This window comes from Hyperolius riggenbachi, chromosome 1, assembly GCF_040937935.1.
Source record: "Hyperolius riggenbachi isolate aHypRig1 chromosome 1, aHypRig1.pri, whole genome shotgun sequence".
In the NCBI taxonomy this organism is placed as follows: Eukaryota; Metazoa; Chordata; class Amphibia; order Anura; family Hyperoliidae; genus Hyperolius; species Hyperolius riggenbachi.
The window spans coordinates 125,735,151-125,753,563 of NC_090646.1; the positions used below are offsets into that span (position 1 = coordinate 125,735,151).

At 45.5% G+C, this 18,413-nt stretch overlaps 1 protein-coding gene and 1 long non-coding RNA gene across 2 annotated transcripts in view; one reads left to right on the top strand and one right to left on the bottom strand.

The window, feature by feature from the left end:
- The window catches only part of GRXCR1 (glutaredoxin and cysteine rich domain containing 1), a 107,264-nt gene extending 96,387 nt beyond the window's left edge, over positions 1-10,877 (top strand). The window contains exons 4-5 of the mRNA XM_068268230.1: positions 2,215-2,280; positions 10,650-10,877. Of these exons, the coding sequence (XP_068124331.1) occupies positions 2,215-2,280; positions 10,650-10,829 (246 nt within the window). The 3' untranslated portion in view covers positions 10,830-10,877. The remainder of the gene's footprint in view (positions 1-2,214; positions 2,281-10,649) is intronic.
- The window catches only part of LOC137546161 (uncharacterized), a 36,372-nt gene continuing 18,223 nt past the window's right edge, over positions 265-18,413 (bottom strand). The window contains exon 3 of the long non-coding RNA XR_011026189.1: positions 265-492. This is a non-coding gene — a long non-coding RNA (uncharacterized lncRNA). The remainder of the gene's footprint in view (positions 493-18,413) is intronic.

Below are 18,413 nucleotides of genomic sequence, written 5' to 3' on the forward strand. Positions count from 1 at the left end.
TACATGATAACTTCTAAACAATTCCAAGCGTTTACTATTGCTTAGCTAAAACACTAATTTGGTGCTGTTTAAATAAGATTTATAATTTTCTAAAATTCTAAATTTTTTATTCTTGGTTAAGTTAAGTATATCAAGCCCAAGTACCCACTGGAACCAGCAGAAGTACCCTCTGGGGTACGCGTACCGCACATTGAGAACTCTAGACAAGCCTCATATATAAAAGAGTAATCACAGTTGGATTTAACCAATCTATTTAACCATGCATTCTGACATTGAGAAAGAGCTAATTTTTTTTTCTTGTGATGTAATAAATAAAAAAAAAATGAACACATGAAAAAATGGTTGCCTGCACAAGCAGTCAGCTTCCAGATTCGGTGTGTTGGCAACCACAATGGCATATCTTCTGGGCAAGTCTCTCTACCTGAATTTTCCACCTGGTTCTGCAATGGCTCATCATTCTTGGCCCAAAATTTGACCCAATTTTTCAGTAACCTAGGAGAGATAAAGCATATAATACAATAGAAATTAACACACATACAAACACATATACATACACACACACTCTAGCATCAGTGGTGGCTCCTGCTTCAAATTTTTTGGGGGGCACAAAGGGGGCATGATGGATGTCTGGTGGGGCTATTTGGATGATCGAAATCGATGTTTGTATGGCGAGCTTTAGAAATTTTTTGCCTAACAAAGGTGATAAAATTTAGGCCAACTAGTTCATTAATGATAATAACCAAATGTAAAAATCACAAACAGAACTTTTGAGCAGAGCAGATTGTCCAAATAATGGTGCTACTATTGAACAAAAGTTACCTACAGATGTACTTGGCTAGCTGGCATGCTTTAATCCTTACTTGCTAGCATGGCGTGGCTTGAGAGTGGCGATGAGGACGCTGGCTGTATACGACGAGAGACGAGCGGTGCCGTAATCCAGGATGGAGGGATCGGTAACATCTATGTGATATGCTTGTGGAAAATTTTATGATGTACGCGCATTAGTGTTTTAATAGTTATTAAAGTAATTGGTTTTACACATTGGCGTTATTGTTACTGTTTGAGGTATTGTGCAAGGACCACATACTGAATAAGACATCGAGTGGTGATCAGGCATATTGGAGATTGCTGACTAAAGGAGGCTATTGGACAAGTGTGTACCTAGCTGCACGACGGTGAGCAGAGAGGACATAGGTTCCTGGAGGGGAGTGTTTGTTTGTAATTGGTGGTGGTTTCCAAGCTCCCCAAACCTCACATTGTCAGTAAGCTTGAGCATATATGTTTACACCAGGGGGGTGTCAGTGGCTATAAACAGTCTGCACTATTATCCGCCATATGTGTTTTGTGCTTTCTCTCTGAGGTGTTCATGCTCAAGGGGTGATTGCAACGGCGAAGCAACTTGAGGATGTATGAATGAGCGCAGCTAAGATTGGATTATTGCTAGCAAACTTGCTCCTGTGTGGCCCGATCATAGGCACATCATTCCAGCCCCCAGCCTGTGTCTCACTACTCTATATAAGTAGTAGGAGGGGGAAGAGGCAGGAGGGAGAGAAACACTGTGTGTTTAATTCCTTATCTTAGCTAAGCATTGTTAGAGACTAAAGCTTGTATTTTACAGACAGGAAGTTTTGAATCAGGATTATTATTCTGATTCAAAAATTCCTGTCTGTAAAATACAAGCTTTAGTTTACTGGTTAATTTAAAAGGAAAAAGTAAGCTTTCAGCTAGTAAGCCTTCTTCAGACTATTCCTGCTGACTAACAATGTTAGAACATACAATCAGAAAAAGGTTTTTTTAGCAAATATAAGTGTCATCCAGATACATTAATTACAAGGGATCTTGCAAGGATTTTGAGGTACTTATGGCAAACAGATAAGACCCTTGGTTTACTTAGCACCTACATAGACTCAGGATGACATGGAGAGTTTTTTACAGACCTTATCCTGTTCAGTGCATGCTGCCGGAGGGGGGGTTGCAGTGCCCGAGTGTACCCCGGTTTAGCACCATGACTGTCTAGCATATTCTGTGATGCACCAATATTTCCCCTTGGCAGCATGTGCAGCAAGTGGACCTCTATACTGTTGCCACTAGTTCATCTCTGTGTATATGTATGCAGAAAATGTATAAAAATAAGGTGGCCTCTTGCTCTTTTAAAGCATACCTTCATTAAAATTTACATTTATTGTTCATTTTTTTTCATACTTTTTATTACAGGGTGCTGAAAAAATTCTGTCAATGAATGAATCGGGAGAGCTTCAGGATCTGCTAATGAAGATTGAGGTGAATATTTAAAATTAATTTGCCCACTGTAAAAATCTTCTCTCACCCTTTCCTCTCCCTGTCTGATTTACATTCTAAAATGTATCACGGTTGGTGATGGCCACTTTAAAGTGGACCCAAACCAAACATTTTTGTTAATTAAAAATATTTAGTTGCACCACTCTAACACATACAAACATAAATAAACACTCCTTCAAACCTATGAGCATTTCAGTGCATGCTTTTCAGCCTTCTCTTTTAAAGAGAACCCGAGGTGGGATTTACTTATGCTAGTGGGGCACAGAGGCTGGTTGTGCACACTAACACCAGCCTCTGTTGCCCCATGGTGTGCCTCCAAGACCCCCCGCTATACCCCCCGCAGTGCTGGCGACATACAGCGTGTCACCAGCACAATGTTTACCTCTCATCTGTCTGTTAGCGCTGCTCCCCCGCCTCCTCCGTATCGGCACTACCCGCCCGCGTCCCTTCCCTCCCGCTGATTGAAGGGAAGTGACGCGGGCAAGTAGCGCCGATACGGAGGAGGCGGGGGAGCGGCGCTAACAGACAGGCGAGAGGTAAACATTGTACTGGCGACATGCTGCGTGTCGCCAGCACTGCGGGGGGTATAGCGGCGCGCAGGGGGTCTTGAAGGCACACCATGGGGCAACAGAGGCTGGTGTTAGTGTGCACAACCAGCCTCTGTGCCCCACTAGCATAAGTAAATCCCACCTCGGGTTCTCTTTAATAACTAGGGTTATACTGGAGGCAGCCATTAGCAATTCCTCCATTGCCGGACACCACCTACTCCACCAGTTTGCCGGATTTTGTCCGGCAATTTGAAAGGAAGGGAGGGGTTCCTACAATAAATGTAAAATATTTTATATTTCTCATCATGAAACTGAAAAAAGGCTGCTATTCATTATTATAATTTAGAAAATAGATTTTATTTTTGAAATCTTGTATTTTTAATTTGGGTCCACTTTAACTTAAAGTGGGATGGGGAAGCATCTGTCCACCTCAACTTAAAGGGGGAGGGCGGGGGAAGCATCTGGACACCTAAACTTAAAGGGGGTGGGCGGGGGAAGCATCTGGCCTCCTAAACTTAAAGGGGGAGGGAAACATCTGGCCAGCTAAACCTAAAGGGGGAGAGAGGGGGAAGCATCTGGCCACCTAAACTTAAAGAGGGAGGGGGAGGGAAACATCTGGCCACCTAAACTTAAAGGGGGAGGGTGGGGGAAGCATCTGGCCACATAAACTTAAAGGGGGAGAGAGAGGGAAGCATCTGATGACCTACATTTAAAGGGGGGGGGGCGATGGGGAAGCATGTGGCTGCTTATACTGCTGCGGGGGCGGGGAGGGGGGTTGTTTGGTTGTCATCTGGCTACCTATGCTGCAAGGGTAGTGGGGGTGGGGCAGGGGGCATTTGGCTCCCTATATTGAAATGGGGGTGGAGGATGTTGCTTGAGACACTGTTGGTCAGGGGCAGCCTGTGACAGATGGCCTTGGGCGGTAAAGTGCATGCAGATTGATAGTAATATATTTACAGAAAGCCATCACAAAAATTGCTTGGTGCATCACATTCTCCTTGTTTTCCACTCCGCTCACGTCTACACATCTACCGACATATGTAAAGGGGGTAAATATCTCTTTCAGCTATAGAAATGAGGAAATAATCGGCATTTGGATGCTCATAGCTTTTCCCCAGCTGATGATTCTAAATATCAGCAGTCAACATTTCTTACTCCATTGGTTTCAGCTATCCAGGAAGCATGTGCTGCGCATTAAAAAAAAATCTTTCCGTCACAGTAATGAATTATCCATGTTATGTGCAGTAAATATTTCACAACAGGTTATGTAAGGCTTGTGTTCTGTCAACTCAACATAATGGATTGGCGTCCTGCAGTCCTACTCATTCTTAAAGGAAACTTGTAGTAAAATTGCCAGGGGCAGGCAGAACACAGCAATTTTACCATTACTTATGCGGACATCAGATCGCATGTTACCGGTAGCTGAATTTGCATTACTTCACTAATGCAAGCATTGCTTCACTAATTCATATTATGCAAATAGTGCAATCAACGTTACCTTAGCAATGCTTCCATTGCCTAGGTAACTGTCTCCCTACTAGGGATGATCGATGAGATGAAAATTCTTCTGAAATCATGCACATTTTTATGCAAATGTATGCAGTTTGAAAATGGGCCAATCAGTTTAAACCCAGGTTTAAATTGATTGGTTCATTTTCAAGCTGCATACATTTGCATAAAAAATTGCATACATTTGCATCAACTCAGAAGAATTTGCATATCTGTGATTATCCCTACTAACGCAACATGCACTACACCATCCGCGTGAGTAAGGGTTAAATTGTCAAGCACTGCGTGCGCATGGTGATCTTACCAGAGTTCAGTGAGTTTGAGTATTTTTACACTAGGTTAGTGGTGTGATCACATCACAACACAATGGAGCCAAAAAAGTCGCACCAGGCGTTGGTCTTGCGGTACGACCATACATTGCAGCATACAGTACGATGAAAGTGTGCCTCACTCCCACTGTAAACACACTATTTGCCCTGGTAACGTACAGCATACTGAGTGTTACTGCGTCAGAACCTAGCCCACTGTGCTGCACCGATCTAAGGGCTTGATTTACTAAACTATGATAACTCATATCATGGGCGTTTTCGCTTGCGTTTTTCTGTTTGCGCGCAATCGCGAGTTTTTGTGCGCAATCGCGAGTTTTTGTTAGAAAATTCGCGTTTTCGCATAAAAACTTGCGATTCCGCACGAAAATTTGGTGATATGAATTATCACGGTTCAGTGAATCAAGCCCTAAAAGTGAAAGCCCATTGCAATGATGTTGTCTGTTGTGATGCAACACAACAGATGATATGAAAAGGCCCTTAGGCCTCGTTCAGACTATGTGCTGCCGTGTGAATTTTGGCAGTGCGTATAGTGTGCGACAAACAAGAACAGTAGGAGTTCCCATCATATGCCATGCGCTATCACACTGCTGCATGCATTTTTCTGGAATCGCAGTGCAGATCTATTCACTGTTGTGAATGGGATCTGCAGCACAGCGCATAGTGGCGCAGATGGTGTGCGATCGTATGCATTGCGTTCCAATCGCACAGCCATCTCCGCTAATTGATCTAAACAAGGCCTAAAACTCATAGAGAAAACTGCCATTATTACCTTTGAAATTTGACAGTTGTCTGACATAAATGCTGATCCTGTGGCTTAGAAATGTTAGGAAAATGTCTAAACACTGAAGCAGGTCTTTTTTGAACAACACAGTTTTGGCGTGACACATCATTTAACTGCAGAGATTTATTTTTTTTATACCTGAGGAAGTATTGCTAAAAACTATTAATTAAAATGTATTTTTGACACACCGCACGCACAACCCCGTACCATCACATGTGCCATCCCGGTACCACAGGCATTCACAGTGGGGCGGTGCAGAAGGGGGTGTGTCTGGGGCAGGAGTGCATTGCGTCCGTCAATATAATTGCATGGCAGACACAATGTGATTACATTGTAATGGTACATTCATATTGTTGTGGTAGTGGTGTGATGGGCCGAAATCAGCATTCTGTGCTGTATGGAATTATGTGCACATTTACAGTTGCAGTGAAGCATACTTTTTATACTATATGCTTCTGTATGCATCTCATTGCATGCATACTGCACAATGCAACTTCTCCCCTCCATTTAGATCCTGTTTTTAATATTATTACTATTGATTTTAAAGCGCCAACATACTCTGTGGCCCTGTACAGAATAAGAAACAAACATGGGGCACAAAATGAATACAGACAATGGTATACCCAAGATTTAGACGTTGGTATATAATACAGAATTGGTAGACATAGTAATCATAGTGACCAATTTAAGATGATGATCTAAATGTATAGCAAATTCCAAGACACAAAAGGGTGAGAGAGCCCTGCCCTTGTGAGCTTACAATCTACAGGGGGTGCTACGCCACTCTTTAATGTATATGTAACGATTGTGGAACTTTCTCCGTGATCAGCGCACAACGCGTGCGCTGATACGGGGAAAATCCTCCACAAGCGTATAATTGCAGGCACCCAGCAAAAGGTGCTACGCACCCGTAGAGGGAAATTCCTGTCGGCAGATGGCGCTGAGGAGTGCAGAGGAACCAATCCTCTGTACCTCCACAAATGCCAGACAGCAGTTGTACAAAGCGCAGAACGCAATCGCAAGGGAAGCGATTGCGAATGAGAACGAGCAAAGGGACAGGTTGTATGTGTGTGCGCCAATCTAGTCGCCACCCCGCGACAGCGCACACACAACAGCGGATACGAAACAGAAACGCAACCGCAAGAAAGGCGATTGCCAAAAGTGACACAAGGCAGATCAGAACAGAATACGAGGATAGCAAAGGCACAGCAAATCATACAATAAGGAGATACAGAAAATAACAAACGCTAACTGAACGCGAACACCGCACTCATTCGCAACAGTGCACGCGTTCATGCGCGGTCTCCACGTTGAAAAGAGTGGTTAAGCACAATAGAGACAAGCACGCCTAACTAACCATTGACAGACAAACATGTAACAGAGGACGCGAGCGCTTGCTTAACGGTTACCTCACCGAGCCTCCAGCAAGCATTCGTAGCTGACAAGACAGACACACGAAAACAAGAACAAGCGAGAGATAGGATCCACAGCACTAGCGAAAGTGGCTAGCGCGATCCAGGAAGACAGAACAGAAGGATCCACAGTGGTAGCGCAAGATGCTAGTGCGATCCAGGTACAGAGTAGCAGAACAGAAGGATCCACAGCACTAGCGGAAAGTGGCCAGCGCGATCCAAGGAGACAGAACAGAAGGATCCACAGCGCTAGCGCAAGATGCTAGTGCGATCCAAGTGAGACAGATCAGAAGAGATAGCTGGTAGCAACCGCTGCACCAGCTATACTCCAAGAACAGAGATCAGAACCATTTCCTGTCGACCACCGCTGGGACAGGACAATAGCAGCAGAACAAACAAACAGATAAGCAATCCTAACTGCACTAAGGAAACCTGCCTAGTGCAGTTTTCCAGGAATTACTCTAAGCTGATCTTCAAACAGAGAGTAAGGCTGACACCCCTCCAGGAGTGTTACACAGGACTAAATCCTTATGACCAGCCAAGCATTGTGGGAAAGACATAGTACTTATAGTACACGCCTCCAATGAATGTGGCCAGGCAATTTGCATGACAACGTATGCAAATTCCTCAGCAAGCACAAGCTGCAAAACTGACAGAAGCTCTCCTTTCCAGAGTCCTGCAGCATGCAAACCTAAACAATGGTCAAAAAGCTGCCTGCCTGCACAGGCAGCTGAGCAGATCATTACAGTATAACAACTAAAGGCCTAAACACACTAGCGTGCTTTTGTCTGCTTTCTCAGGGCTGCTTCTGGCCATTTTATCGCCCCAGGAGAGGCACCTTTTGTCTCCCTAACCCAATCTCGTGAGTTGGAAGATATAACCTACATCAATTAGTTTTGTGGGAACCAATGAGAGATTGATAGTTTACATAGAAATAATGTTGGTACTCAAAATAGGTTTGTAAAGGATACACACATTATTACCAGACCGTATACATCTCACTGGCCTAAATTTAGCGAACCCATATAACAAATCTTTCTAATAATAGTTTTGAGATGTGTATACCCACGTTATAATGATACTATACTATTATAATATACTATTGTACTATTTATGTACAGCCTGGGTCTTTAAAGCCAATGGGTACCACATTAAAAATAAAAAAGTCAGATACTCACCTAAGGAGAGGGAAGGCTCAGTCCTAATGAGCCTTCCCTCTCCTCTCCCGGTGCCCTCGGTGCTGCGCTGGCTCCTCCGTTCGCGTCCGCCGCCGTAGGGACTTCGGAGGTCTTCGGGAGCACTCGGGTTTCCGAAGACGGGCCGCTCCATACTACGCACGCGCGAGTGCATCATAGAGGGTGCTCGCGCATGCGTAGTATGGAGCGGCCCGTCTTCGGGAGTCCGAGTGCTCCCGAAGGCTTCCGAAAGCTCCCTTCGGCATGCGGAAGTGGCAGTATTTGACCGAACTGGTCGAATACTGCCACGGGGGATCCTGCGCGGGACCCAGAGGCGGGACAAGGTCCTTCAGCACCCAAGGCTGAGACACCAAAGTGCGCCTCTCCATCCCTCCCACCCCAGCCTTCACACACTGATTGCTATTAGACTAATAGGTGCCCCAGGGCCCCTAACCTCCCCAACACCTTAATCTCTAGTTATCTGGCTTGCAATCACTGTCATGTATCCCCCTTTCTTATTTCTTTCTGCTTCAAACACAATTAGGAATGACAGCTGAATGAATTGTGCGCCCCCTCCTACACAGCGCCCTGAGGCTGGAGCCTCTCCAGCCTCTGCCTCGGCCCGGCCCTGGCGGGACCGGGCACTGGGAGAGGAGAGGGAAGGCTCATTAGGACCAAGCCTTCCCTCTCCTTAGGTGAGTATCCAACTTTTTTATTTTTTAAATGGTAAACACTCACTTTAAAGGACTTCCGAGGCGAGGGGGATTAAACAGATTTTACTTACCTGGGGCTTCTTCCAAAATCTAGCAGGCGTTTCAGTCCCTTGCCTCGCCTGGTCCTCCTCGTTGTCTTGCTGGCCACCCGTAATGATCGTGACACCGCCGGCAGGTCAGCTCTTCTGCACCTGCACTCATGACCATGCGTTCATGTCATCTGGTGCATACTGCGCCTGCGCAAACTACTGTGCAGGTGCAGTACGTGTCAGATGACGTGCAGGCACAGAAGAGCCGAATGCCGACGGAGTCACGATAATTACGGGTGGCCAACGAGACAACGAGGAGGACCAGGGCTGTGGCGAGGGACTGAAACAGCTGCTATGGGCTGGAAGAAGACCCAGGTGAGTACAATCTGTTTAATCCCCCTTGCCTCGGAAGTCCTTTAAAGGTTAGAATGTTGTCCAAGAAATTCAATCAGAGACGAAACAATTGACAGCAGTGCCCATTTACCGTGGTTGTTAAAATTACCATCAATCCTTTTCTTTTATTCATGGAACTAGCAGTTGAGTATAAGATTTCCATAAAGTGCAGTGTGCTAAGACTAGCTTTGTGGTGCCCCTTCCTACAGTTTTCACACCAGGCATCTGCCTGATTTACCTATGCCTATACAGTAAATATCCCTTTGCTTTCTAGCAACACATCAAGGTTACAGACTGATAAAAAAACAGACAGAAGCATGCTAGGCCCCTAGGGTTAGGCTTTGAAAAGGAGGGTTAAGGTCAGTGGTAGGGGAACATTTGTAGGCCTGATCCAACTCCAAGAGATAAAAGACTTATTGCATGTTAGTCTGTTTTCTATCTGCCATTGCACTCAGGTTAGTGAGTGATTCATGGTCTCATCTATGCATGGTCAGGGGCACTGCCAGGGTACAAGCATGACACGCCACTGCTTGGGGCCTCACTTAAGTGGGGGGCCTCACTGGCCCTGGTGGGCTGCCCGGTGCTTCTGCTGTACTCACATGGCCCCGGTCCCATGCCGAAAGTAACCACTCTCCTGCCGGTGTCCTGTCACCATGATTACCTCCAGCCGGTGCCTCTCATGATGTCAGAAGCATCGGCCAGAAGTAACCATGGTAAGCCAAAGGGGCCTGCAGGAGGGTGGTGAGATTCTGTGCTGGCATGGGAGTATGGCAAAAGGGGCCAGGGGCCGCTCACAGTAGAGGCCAGCATCAAGTCGGGTTCAGGTACCCGTTTTGATTCTAATCGGTTTGGGGGTAGTGGCCTGCTGGTGCGGGTCGGATTGCGGGTAGTGAAAGCAAGCAAGCATGAGATAATTTAGTCATAATTTAGTCAAAAAAAAAAGTTATCTTTTTGGTTTTGGTTTGTGTATAAAAATAGGTTTCACTAACTTTACAGCCTTCCAGTGAGTATGTTAATGTATATTTCATAATAACATGGAAAAAGTGGGTCAGGTTGTGGGACTGGAGGTCTGCGGGTCGGGTGCAGGTACCAGATTCACCAGAAAATGGGTAGTGGGTTGAGTGCGGGTAGCGGGGCTGCTGGTGTGAGTCTGAAAAATTAGACCCATGCAGGCCCGTAGTGCACAGCAGAGGGGGGGGGGGGGGCAGGATGACACAGAGGAGGAAAAGAGGTGATACAGAGGGAGACGAGGTGACACGGAAGGACCAGAGGTGACACAGACGGGGACAAGACGTGACACAGAGGGAGACAAGAGGTAACATAGAGGCTGACAAGACAAGAGGCGACATAGGGACAAAAGCATGTAACCTCTTATAAAAATATGCATTCCTTGAAATTGTCATGTGCCTATCCCAACAGTGCAAACTATATTGAAATAATGTATGTGTTTGTTCCCCTGCAGAGAGTCCAGCACCCCCACGCATGTGCCTCCTGTGGGGGTTTTGGCTTCGTTCCTTGTGTAGTGTGCCATGGAAGCAAGATGTCAGTATTCCGCAACTGCTTCACGGACTCTTTTAAAGCTTTAAAGTGCACAGCCTGCAATGAGAATGGCCTACAGCGCTGCAGAAGCTGCACTTCATGAAACAAGCAAAGCTTCTTTGATAAGCCTCATTTTGCAAACAGTCATTACTTGCACATTTTTTAAAGATGATATTTACATCAATAAAAACACATTTCTACATAGTTAATTGTATTTGAATTTTTTTTGCAGGATATGGGAGCCCGGGGGCATAACTACAACCCATGGGGATCACTAGGGAAAATTTCATGGGGACCCCCTCCCAAGGGACCCCAACTCACCCCCACAACAAGTGCTGCCTTCAACCCCTAAGTAGGGTCGCCAGTAAAGCTACCCCCCCCCCCCCCATTCACACACACAATACAAAAAAGTGTGGGCTGAGTAACCTTCCCCCATACCCCATATGAAGTAGGCCCTATAAGAAAATCCCCTGACCGCTAATAAAAAGTTTGGCCTGCATAGCAGTATAAACACAAAACGTAGCCAGTATGCTTCCCAGTCCTATTTATTAATGGCGTTGATATATAAATGTATCTTTTGATAGCTGTCCTTCAGAACAATACTGATAGCCTCGATAGACTCTAAAGAGTTGGAAAAGATAAGGTGATTAGGAAAAGTAAAAAAGTAAGTGCAATACATGCAGGGATCAATGTGATATTAATAAACATGGCCAGCCAATATGCGAAGTGGCCAAGCTACTGCGGCCAATGTTTGAAACAAATAGCATTTGGCCGATGGTTTTGGACTTTGGCCAGCCAGAATAGGAAAGCAAAAGAGCTGGCCGGCTGAGTCCCAAAGAAAGACAAAAACGGCACAAGTTTCAGCCGTGCCTGGGGTGCTCATGTGTGGTATATCTGGTCTTTTATTGCAGCCTGTGTCGTTGGTATGCGCTGCCGTAAAACACAAGCTGTAATGAAAGGTGGAGATGCCACACGTGCACACACACAGCTAGGAGGGGGACAGTGCAGGCACAGGCAGCCCTGTATATTTCCTCCCTGCAGACAGATGTGAGAGAAGGACACAGTCTGGTGCTCCTGGCATTGGCTGCAGTAGCACGGCCACTTCGCGTATTGGCCAGTCAGATCCTGAAGTCACTCACAAGCTGTGGGATCTGGTGGTAACATATACAAGTTATTCATTAATCATTACTTTTATTATGGGCTACGCTTTTTGTAATATTACACCAAATCCTGCTTGTAAAAAAATCTTTTGGGGTGATATACAGGTGCATAACTACAAGTCATGGGGCCCCCAGCAAGAATTTGATGTGGCCTTCCAATGTTCACACCCATTCCTCGTTCCCTTGCCTACCCCTGGTTAAAAGGGTCAAGGGTCATAAACAAGTGTAGCCACAAAAACACCTGATATGAAGGATGGACCCCTGCAGCAGAGGGAGTGGAGTAGTAGTTGCAAGGGCCGAGGCAGAGGCGAGAGAGGCTCCAGCCTCAGGGCGCAGTGTAGGAGCGGGCACACAACTCACTCAGCTATCATTCCCCTATTGTGTTTGAAGCAGAGAGAAATGGGATGGAGTGGCGCACTTTGATGTCTCAGCCTTGGGTGCTAGAGGACCTTGTCCCTGGCTCTGGTAGTTGGGGCCCACTTACAGCTCTGGGCCTCCTTGCGGTTGCAGGGTACGCTTCCCTGTAGTTATGAGGAGATATATATGCTAAACTTGTACCTCCTCCCTTCAATTCCCTTTGAAACTAGATTACATGCATTCCTGGTGTACAGTGAAATTAGTCCTATAGGAATCCTATAAGAATGAGAAGATGAGGAAGTGATAATCCTTGAACCACTGCATATATTAGTAATAGCATCAATGGTGCATCATGCCAGCAGAAAGGGAATAAATGATGTTAATGTAATATCCTCCACGCATTACCACGTTTGCTTCATGTGATGTTTCTTATGTCAGTTTGATTTCCAGTTTCATCTGTTGCAACCTGCTTTAGCCTCGTTCTTAAATTATTCATCTTTTTTGCAAGCTAAGCACTAGAAATCCCTTCTGCAGGATAAATAATGTAGGAGGTTTCCCACTGAATGCTTTTGTGGTTTCATTACGTGGCTTAGGCAAAGTGCATATGTTGTAATTATCATAAGTGGAGGGGAAGCACAATGAGAATTAAAACAGATGGGAGATGTATTTATAGACCACTGACTTATCTGCACGCTGTAATAATGTTAATCACTACAGACTAGCTACATGTCAAAATAGCCAGGTACACAGTAACAAGCATTTCTATGTGCTAAACTGAACATTAGCTGAAGCAGAGTCAACAGGAACACAACAGTTTTTAAGAAGCAAGATTTATCTTTATGCCTATTTTTTTAAACAAGAACTCCAGCCCCCCCCCCCCCCCAAATATTTTTATAGCATATGAAAGGATTAGAACTATTATTAGGTTTTATTACTGCCTACCGTAAGTCATTGTTAACCATTTATGCCGCGCGGTCGTGAGCCTCAAATCCGCAGCGGCAGCTGCTACAGCTGCAGGGACGCGTTAGTCACGTCCCTGCAGTTTGGGGGGCTGTGCGGGCGGATGCCCGCGATCACGATGTTGCTGGGAGCAGGGGGAAATGGCTCCAGAGGACAAAAGTCCCCTGTGCCAATCCGTACATGTCCGCCAAAAATAAACACTGTTTTTGTTCAAAAACAGTGTTTATTCTTAAGTAGAGCCGCCATGCTTCCTTCCGTCACCGATTTCTGCCACCGACAGTTAGATTTATGAATGGGAATAAAGTTCCCATTCATTAATCTCCCCGCAGGGCATCGTGATCGCAGGCTTCTATTGAAGCCTGTGTCACTTTCCTAGTTACAATGTAGCAACACATTGTTTCCTATGTAGCGTACTTATACGCTACATAGGATTTGCTCAGCGGGGACATCTTGTGGCCAAATAGTAAAGTTACACCTACTGACTTACATTATACTAGGGACATCATTTTAACGTTGCAATAACCGGGAGAAATGGGCAAATAAAATCTGTGGATTTTAATTATGGTAGCATGTGGTATTTTAAAACTATAAAAACCGAAATAAAACTGAGAAATTATTTTTTCAATTTCTTTCTTCATTATTCTCATTAAAATGCATTTAGAATAAAATAATTCTCAACATAATGTACAACCCAAAGTAAGCCTAATTGGTGGCAGAAAAAACAAGCTATAGTAATATAGTTATATTTCTTTGTGATAAGTAGTGATAAAGTTATTGGAGAATGAAAGGGAGGACCGCTGAAATGGGAAAATTCCTCTCGTCCATAAGGTGAAAATACCCACGAGCTGAAATGGTTAAAGAGCTACTCCTTTATGTTTTGTACACACATACAAGAAATGTAAAAAAAGAAAGGGATTCGGACTGGTTCACATGGGCGACAGTGCAGGGCTGAGATTGTACACTGAAGTTGCTAGCCTCCAGGCTAGCGACACGTTCTGTTGCTCTGTGTGTGTGGGTGGGGCAACTGAGCCCTGCACAAGAAATGTCACAGAGTGGGCAGGGTGAGTGAACAATGACATTGGGGCCGCTGTACTCAAGCTCTTGGCAGAGGCAGTCGTTATTAGCCGCCTCAACTGACTTTCTTCTAGTGTGTGCACAAGGCCTAAAGGCCTGTTCTCACTGGCCAAAAAATGCTCAAATACAGTGGGAAGGGAGTGGATGTGTAAACGGATCCTATGTTAAACATAGGAACTGTTTACACATCCCAATTTTAATGGAGCAGAATGAAGTGGAAGCCAGAGCGGCTGGCACGATTTTTGTGATGCTCACAGAATCAGTGCAAGCCTATTGGAATGGGCAGTGTCCATTCCCACTAGGTTGTTTCTCCCTCTCCATTCTGGATCTACTCACCCATCTTCTGTGTCTTCATTCGCCATCCGGGTCCGTACTGTACATTGACGGTTGCTGGGCTTGGGGACAAGCGTTGGTATCGGAGTCCCGGCAGAACTGTAGGGCTATTATTGGTTTGCAAAAGACTAATGAGAATCATCTCAAGCACCAGGGTGGATTTTCACTGGCTCACCGAGTGGTGGACCAATGATAATTTTTCCTGTTGCTAGATATGATACCACTTGATCTAGCCAATGGTAGCCCTACGTTTCTGCTGGGGCTCTGAGTTTACTATCACTTGTACCCAAGCCCAGCAGGGGTATCAGAGGCAGGAAGACTCGAATGGCGGTGTAGACGATGGCAGCGAAAGTGGTGAGCTGGATGTAATTAGTGTGAATGCACTCACCACAACGTGTCCGCTCAGGATATGCTGTAATGTACCATTGTGCATCCAGCCTGAAAACAACACTGTTTCACAAGAGAGGTGAAAGAGACCACCTATGTCAAACTGAGGCAACCGTTCCTACACTGGGGAGGAGGCCTTCAACACCAGTACTCATCCACATACAATTCTGTTTTATCACACTTACTTAACGACAAAACACACTCTCAGGCAAGCACTTAAAAAAGCTTCATAATGTGTCAATTAGCTAAACTGTTCCCTGAGGTAAGTGAATTATCTATACTTAAAAATCTGCTCCCATTGGGCCAGAGGCTTCGAGCTATCTCAACAAGGACTGCTAGGCACATGAACACATTCTTCCCCTCGGCTGTCAGCCTCCTAAACTTCCTCGAAATACTCCCATAAGCACTCCCACAGTCCCACCCCATCAAGGATCACGGCCTGAGCTGTGACACTGCCAATCAATCGACCATCTCTCAGGTCTGACTAAATTTACGTAAGACAGGATCTGTGTGCGGACAGGAACCACAGGATGATCTGTCATGAACGAACAATTTAAATGGTAATTGTTGTTCCTCTGCTTGATGTTCTTGCATGCTTGTGAATCTATTATGTATGTCTTCTTTTTGAGCTATGTATTGTGCCAAATCCAATTCCGGGCATAACCCTGTTATGCTTGGCGAAAATAGATGATTCTGATTCTGAAGATACCCAAAGTAGGGGGAAAAGTTCAGATTTATTTACCTGGGACTTCTTCCTGTCCCCGAATGCCCAGTGGAATAACTAGAAATCATTGGGCCCCCCTGCAAAAATTTGGATGCCCCCTCCCCCTGGGGCCCACTCAGGGCTGTTTTGGGGGGCAGGAGGGGTCGCAGCATGAGGGGAGAGCATTGGCCACCTACATCGGCAGATAAGGGGGGAGTGGCCCCATCCTCTAAGTGCCACACGCTACTTCCTGTTTATCTCCCCTCATGCTGCAACCCTTCCTGCCCCCCAAAGCAGGAGCTACTTCCTGATAAACAGGAAGTAGCATCTGACACTTAGAAAAGCGGACCTCCGTGGTGGAACGCATGAAGGTATGCCTGTGTTCCTGCCCGCTGCTGCTGGATGGGGGGCACTAAGGGGAGAGCCCGAGGTAAGGGAAGGGGGGATGTAGGTGGCCAATGCTCTCCCCTAATGCTGAGACCCCTTCTGTCCTCCAAAACGGCCCTGGGCCCCATAGGTGTGGCGGTTGCAGCCCCTATTGTTACCCTACTGGCACTGCCTATCGGTCCCTCATTGTGCTTCTGATCCACTCCATTGTTCTGCTGCCCCTTCTGAAAGATCTGCTACCACAACTCTGGTCAGGACTACTCCACAGGCCTTCTTGATTGGGTTCCCATAGCCGGGAGTGTTCTGTGCTTGAACAGTTCATACTGACTTAAACTGCGCCTGCGCAGAACACTGTTAGCTAGGAAGGTGTGATTAAGGAGGCGCGTAGCCTAGATCATGCATGTGCCTATGGCGACCTTCCAGAGAATGTCAATGGCATACAGGAGGGGATAGGAAGCACAGCGAGGGGCCTGGTAGACTGCGGGGAATTGGAAGAAAACCTCAGGTAAGTAAATCTGAACTTTTTTCTCGCCTTGGGTTTTCATGAAAAGGTATCTGAAGTGCCATGTAACATGGGAGTACATATATATGTGTGTGCCTATTGAAAGGGGTGGTTAAATGCTTATTTGTCATTTATTGATCCACCACAGTGAAGCTCTAAATGATAATCGAGGGACAGTTATACACATGCTACATTTAGACATTCTCAGTCCAGATGTACAAAAACTTTTTTTTGGGGGGGGGGGGGGGGGAATCAAGAGGTCACTCTGTATGGGGTAATCCACTATCTCCACTAACTACGGTACAATTGCCATGTGCAAACAGTGCATGAAAATGTTACTGGTATTCAAGCAAGTAAAGTAGTGCAGGTTGTGCCAATAGCTCTATGTGTATGCTCACAGCACATCGGTTGCTAGTACAGCTGGATAGCGTACTGGTAAGACTGTTGCCTTTGATGTAGGATTTGAGCTCTTTGACAAGGGTTTGCATCCTGGCTTAAAGGGGCACTACAGCGAAACATTGTAAAATTTAAAATCTGTGCAAACATAGACAAATAAGAAGTACATTTTTTTCCAGAGTAAAATGAGCCATAAATTACTTTTCTCCTATGTTGCTGTCACTTACAGTAGGTAGTAGAAATCTGACAGAAGTGACAGGTTTTGGACTAGTCCATCGCTTCATAGGGGATTCTCAGCAAGGCTTTTAGTCTTTATGAAGATATTCCCTAAAAAGGATTTATACCACGATGGTGGCCGGCTTCCCTGCGCCCTACACAGTTTTTTGGCAGTTGGACAGAGCAACTGCCATTCACTAAGTGCTTTTGAAAATAAATATATCCCTGAGAATCCCCTATAAAGAGATGGACTAGTCCAAAACCTGTCACTTCTGTCAGATTTCTACAACCTACTGTAAGTGACAGCAACATAGGAGAAAAGTAATTTATGGCTCATTTTACTCTGGAAAAAATGTACTTCTTATTTGTATATGTTGAATCTGCTAGGAGAAAAGTATGATATAAATGGTCTGTGTCTGGTGCAAAACAAGTTACACAAATGGTGGTATGTGCAGTATAAAAGCAATGAGTGTACTGTGTACATATTGAGGGTTGCTCTACATGCATTATGAGTGCTATGTTATTTTTACTGAGGACTGGGGTTCAGTGACTCAAGCCCTGAGAGTCATGGCCAGAGTTGCCCAATGCTTGGCAATGTACATCCCTGGCCAGTGGTGGAAAAGGTAATGTATAAACACCTCTTTTAAATCCACTACTTATATACATGGACCTATCGCCTTAATATTTTAAAAGGTGTAAAAAATGTCCCACAGCTTTATAAACAGCCCAGTCAAATGCTTTTAAGATGATTGTGGCTGTGATAGAATGTCATATTACAGCAGAGGCGTATCTAGAGGGGTGCAGGCATGGCTCATGCCATGGGCTCCACAGCACCATGAGCGCCATGCTTGCTTTCTCTCCCCACGTATTCCATCACCATACTGGGGGATGCCACTTGTTACCTATACTTGGCGTCTAATTCTAGCAACCTATACTGGGGGGGTACTCATCTAATTACCTATGCTGGGAGGGCAGCCTAAACTGGTTTATTACCCATACTGGCAGGGCCACTTCTGGCTATACTACGGGGCAACCTCTGGCTATCTCGCTACTTATACTGGGTGGCTCACTCTGATGACCTATACAGGGGGCTACCTCTGATGTATAATACTGGGGCTAATTCTCACTACATATACTGGGGGCACCTCTAGCTACTTCTGCTAAATGTATGTAGGGCGCGATTTCAGTGTTTGCCATAGGTGCTATATTACC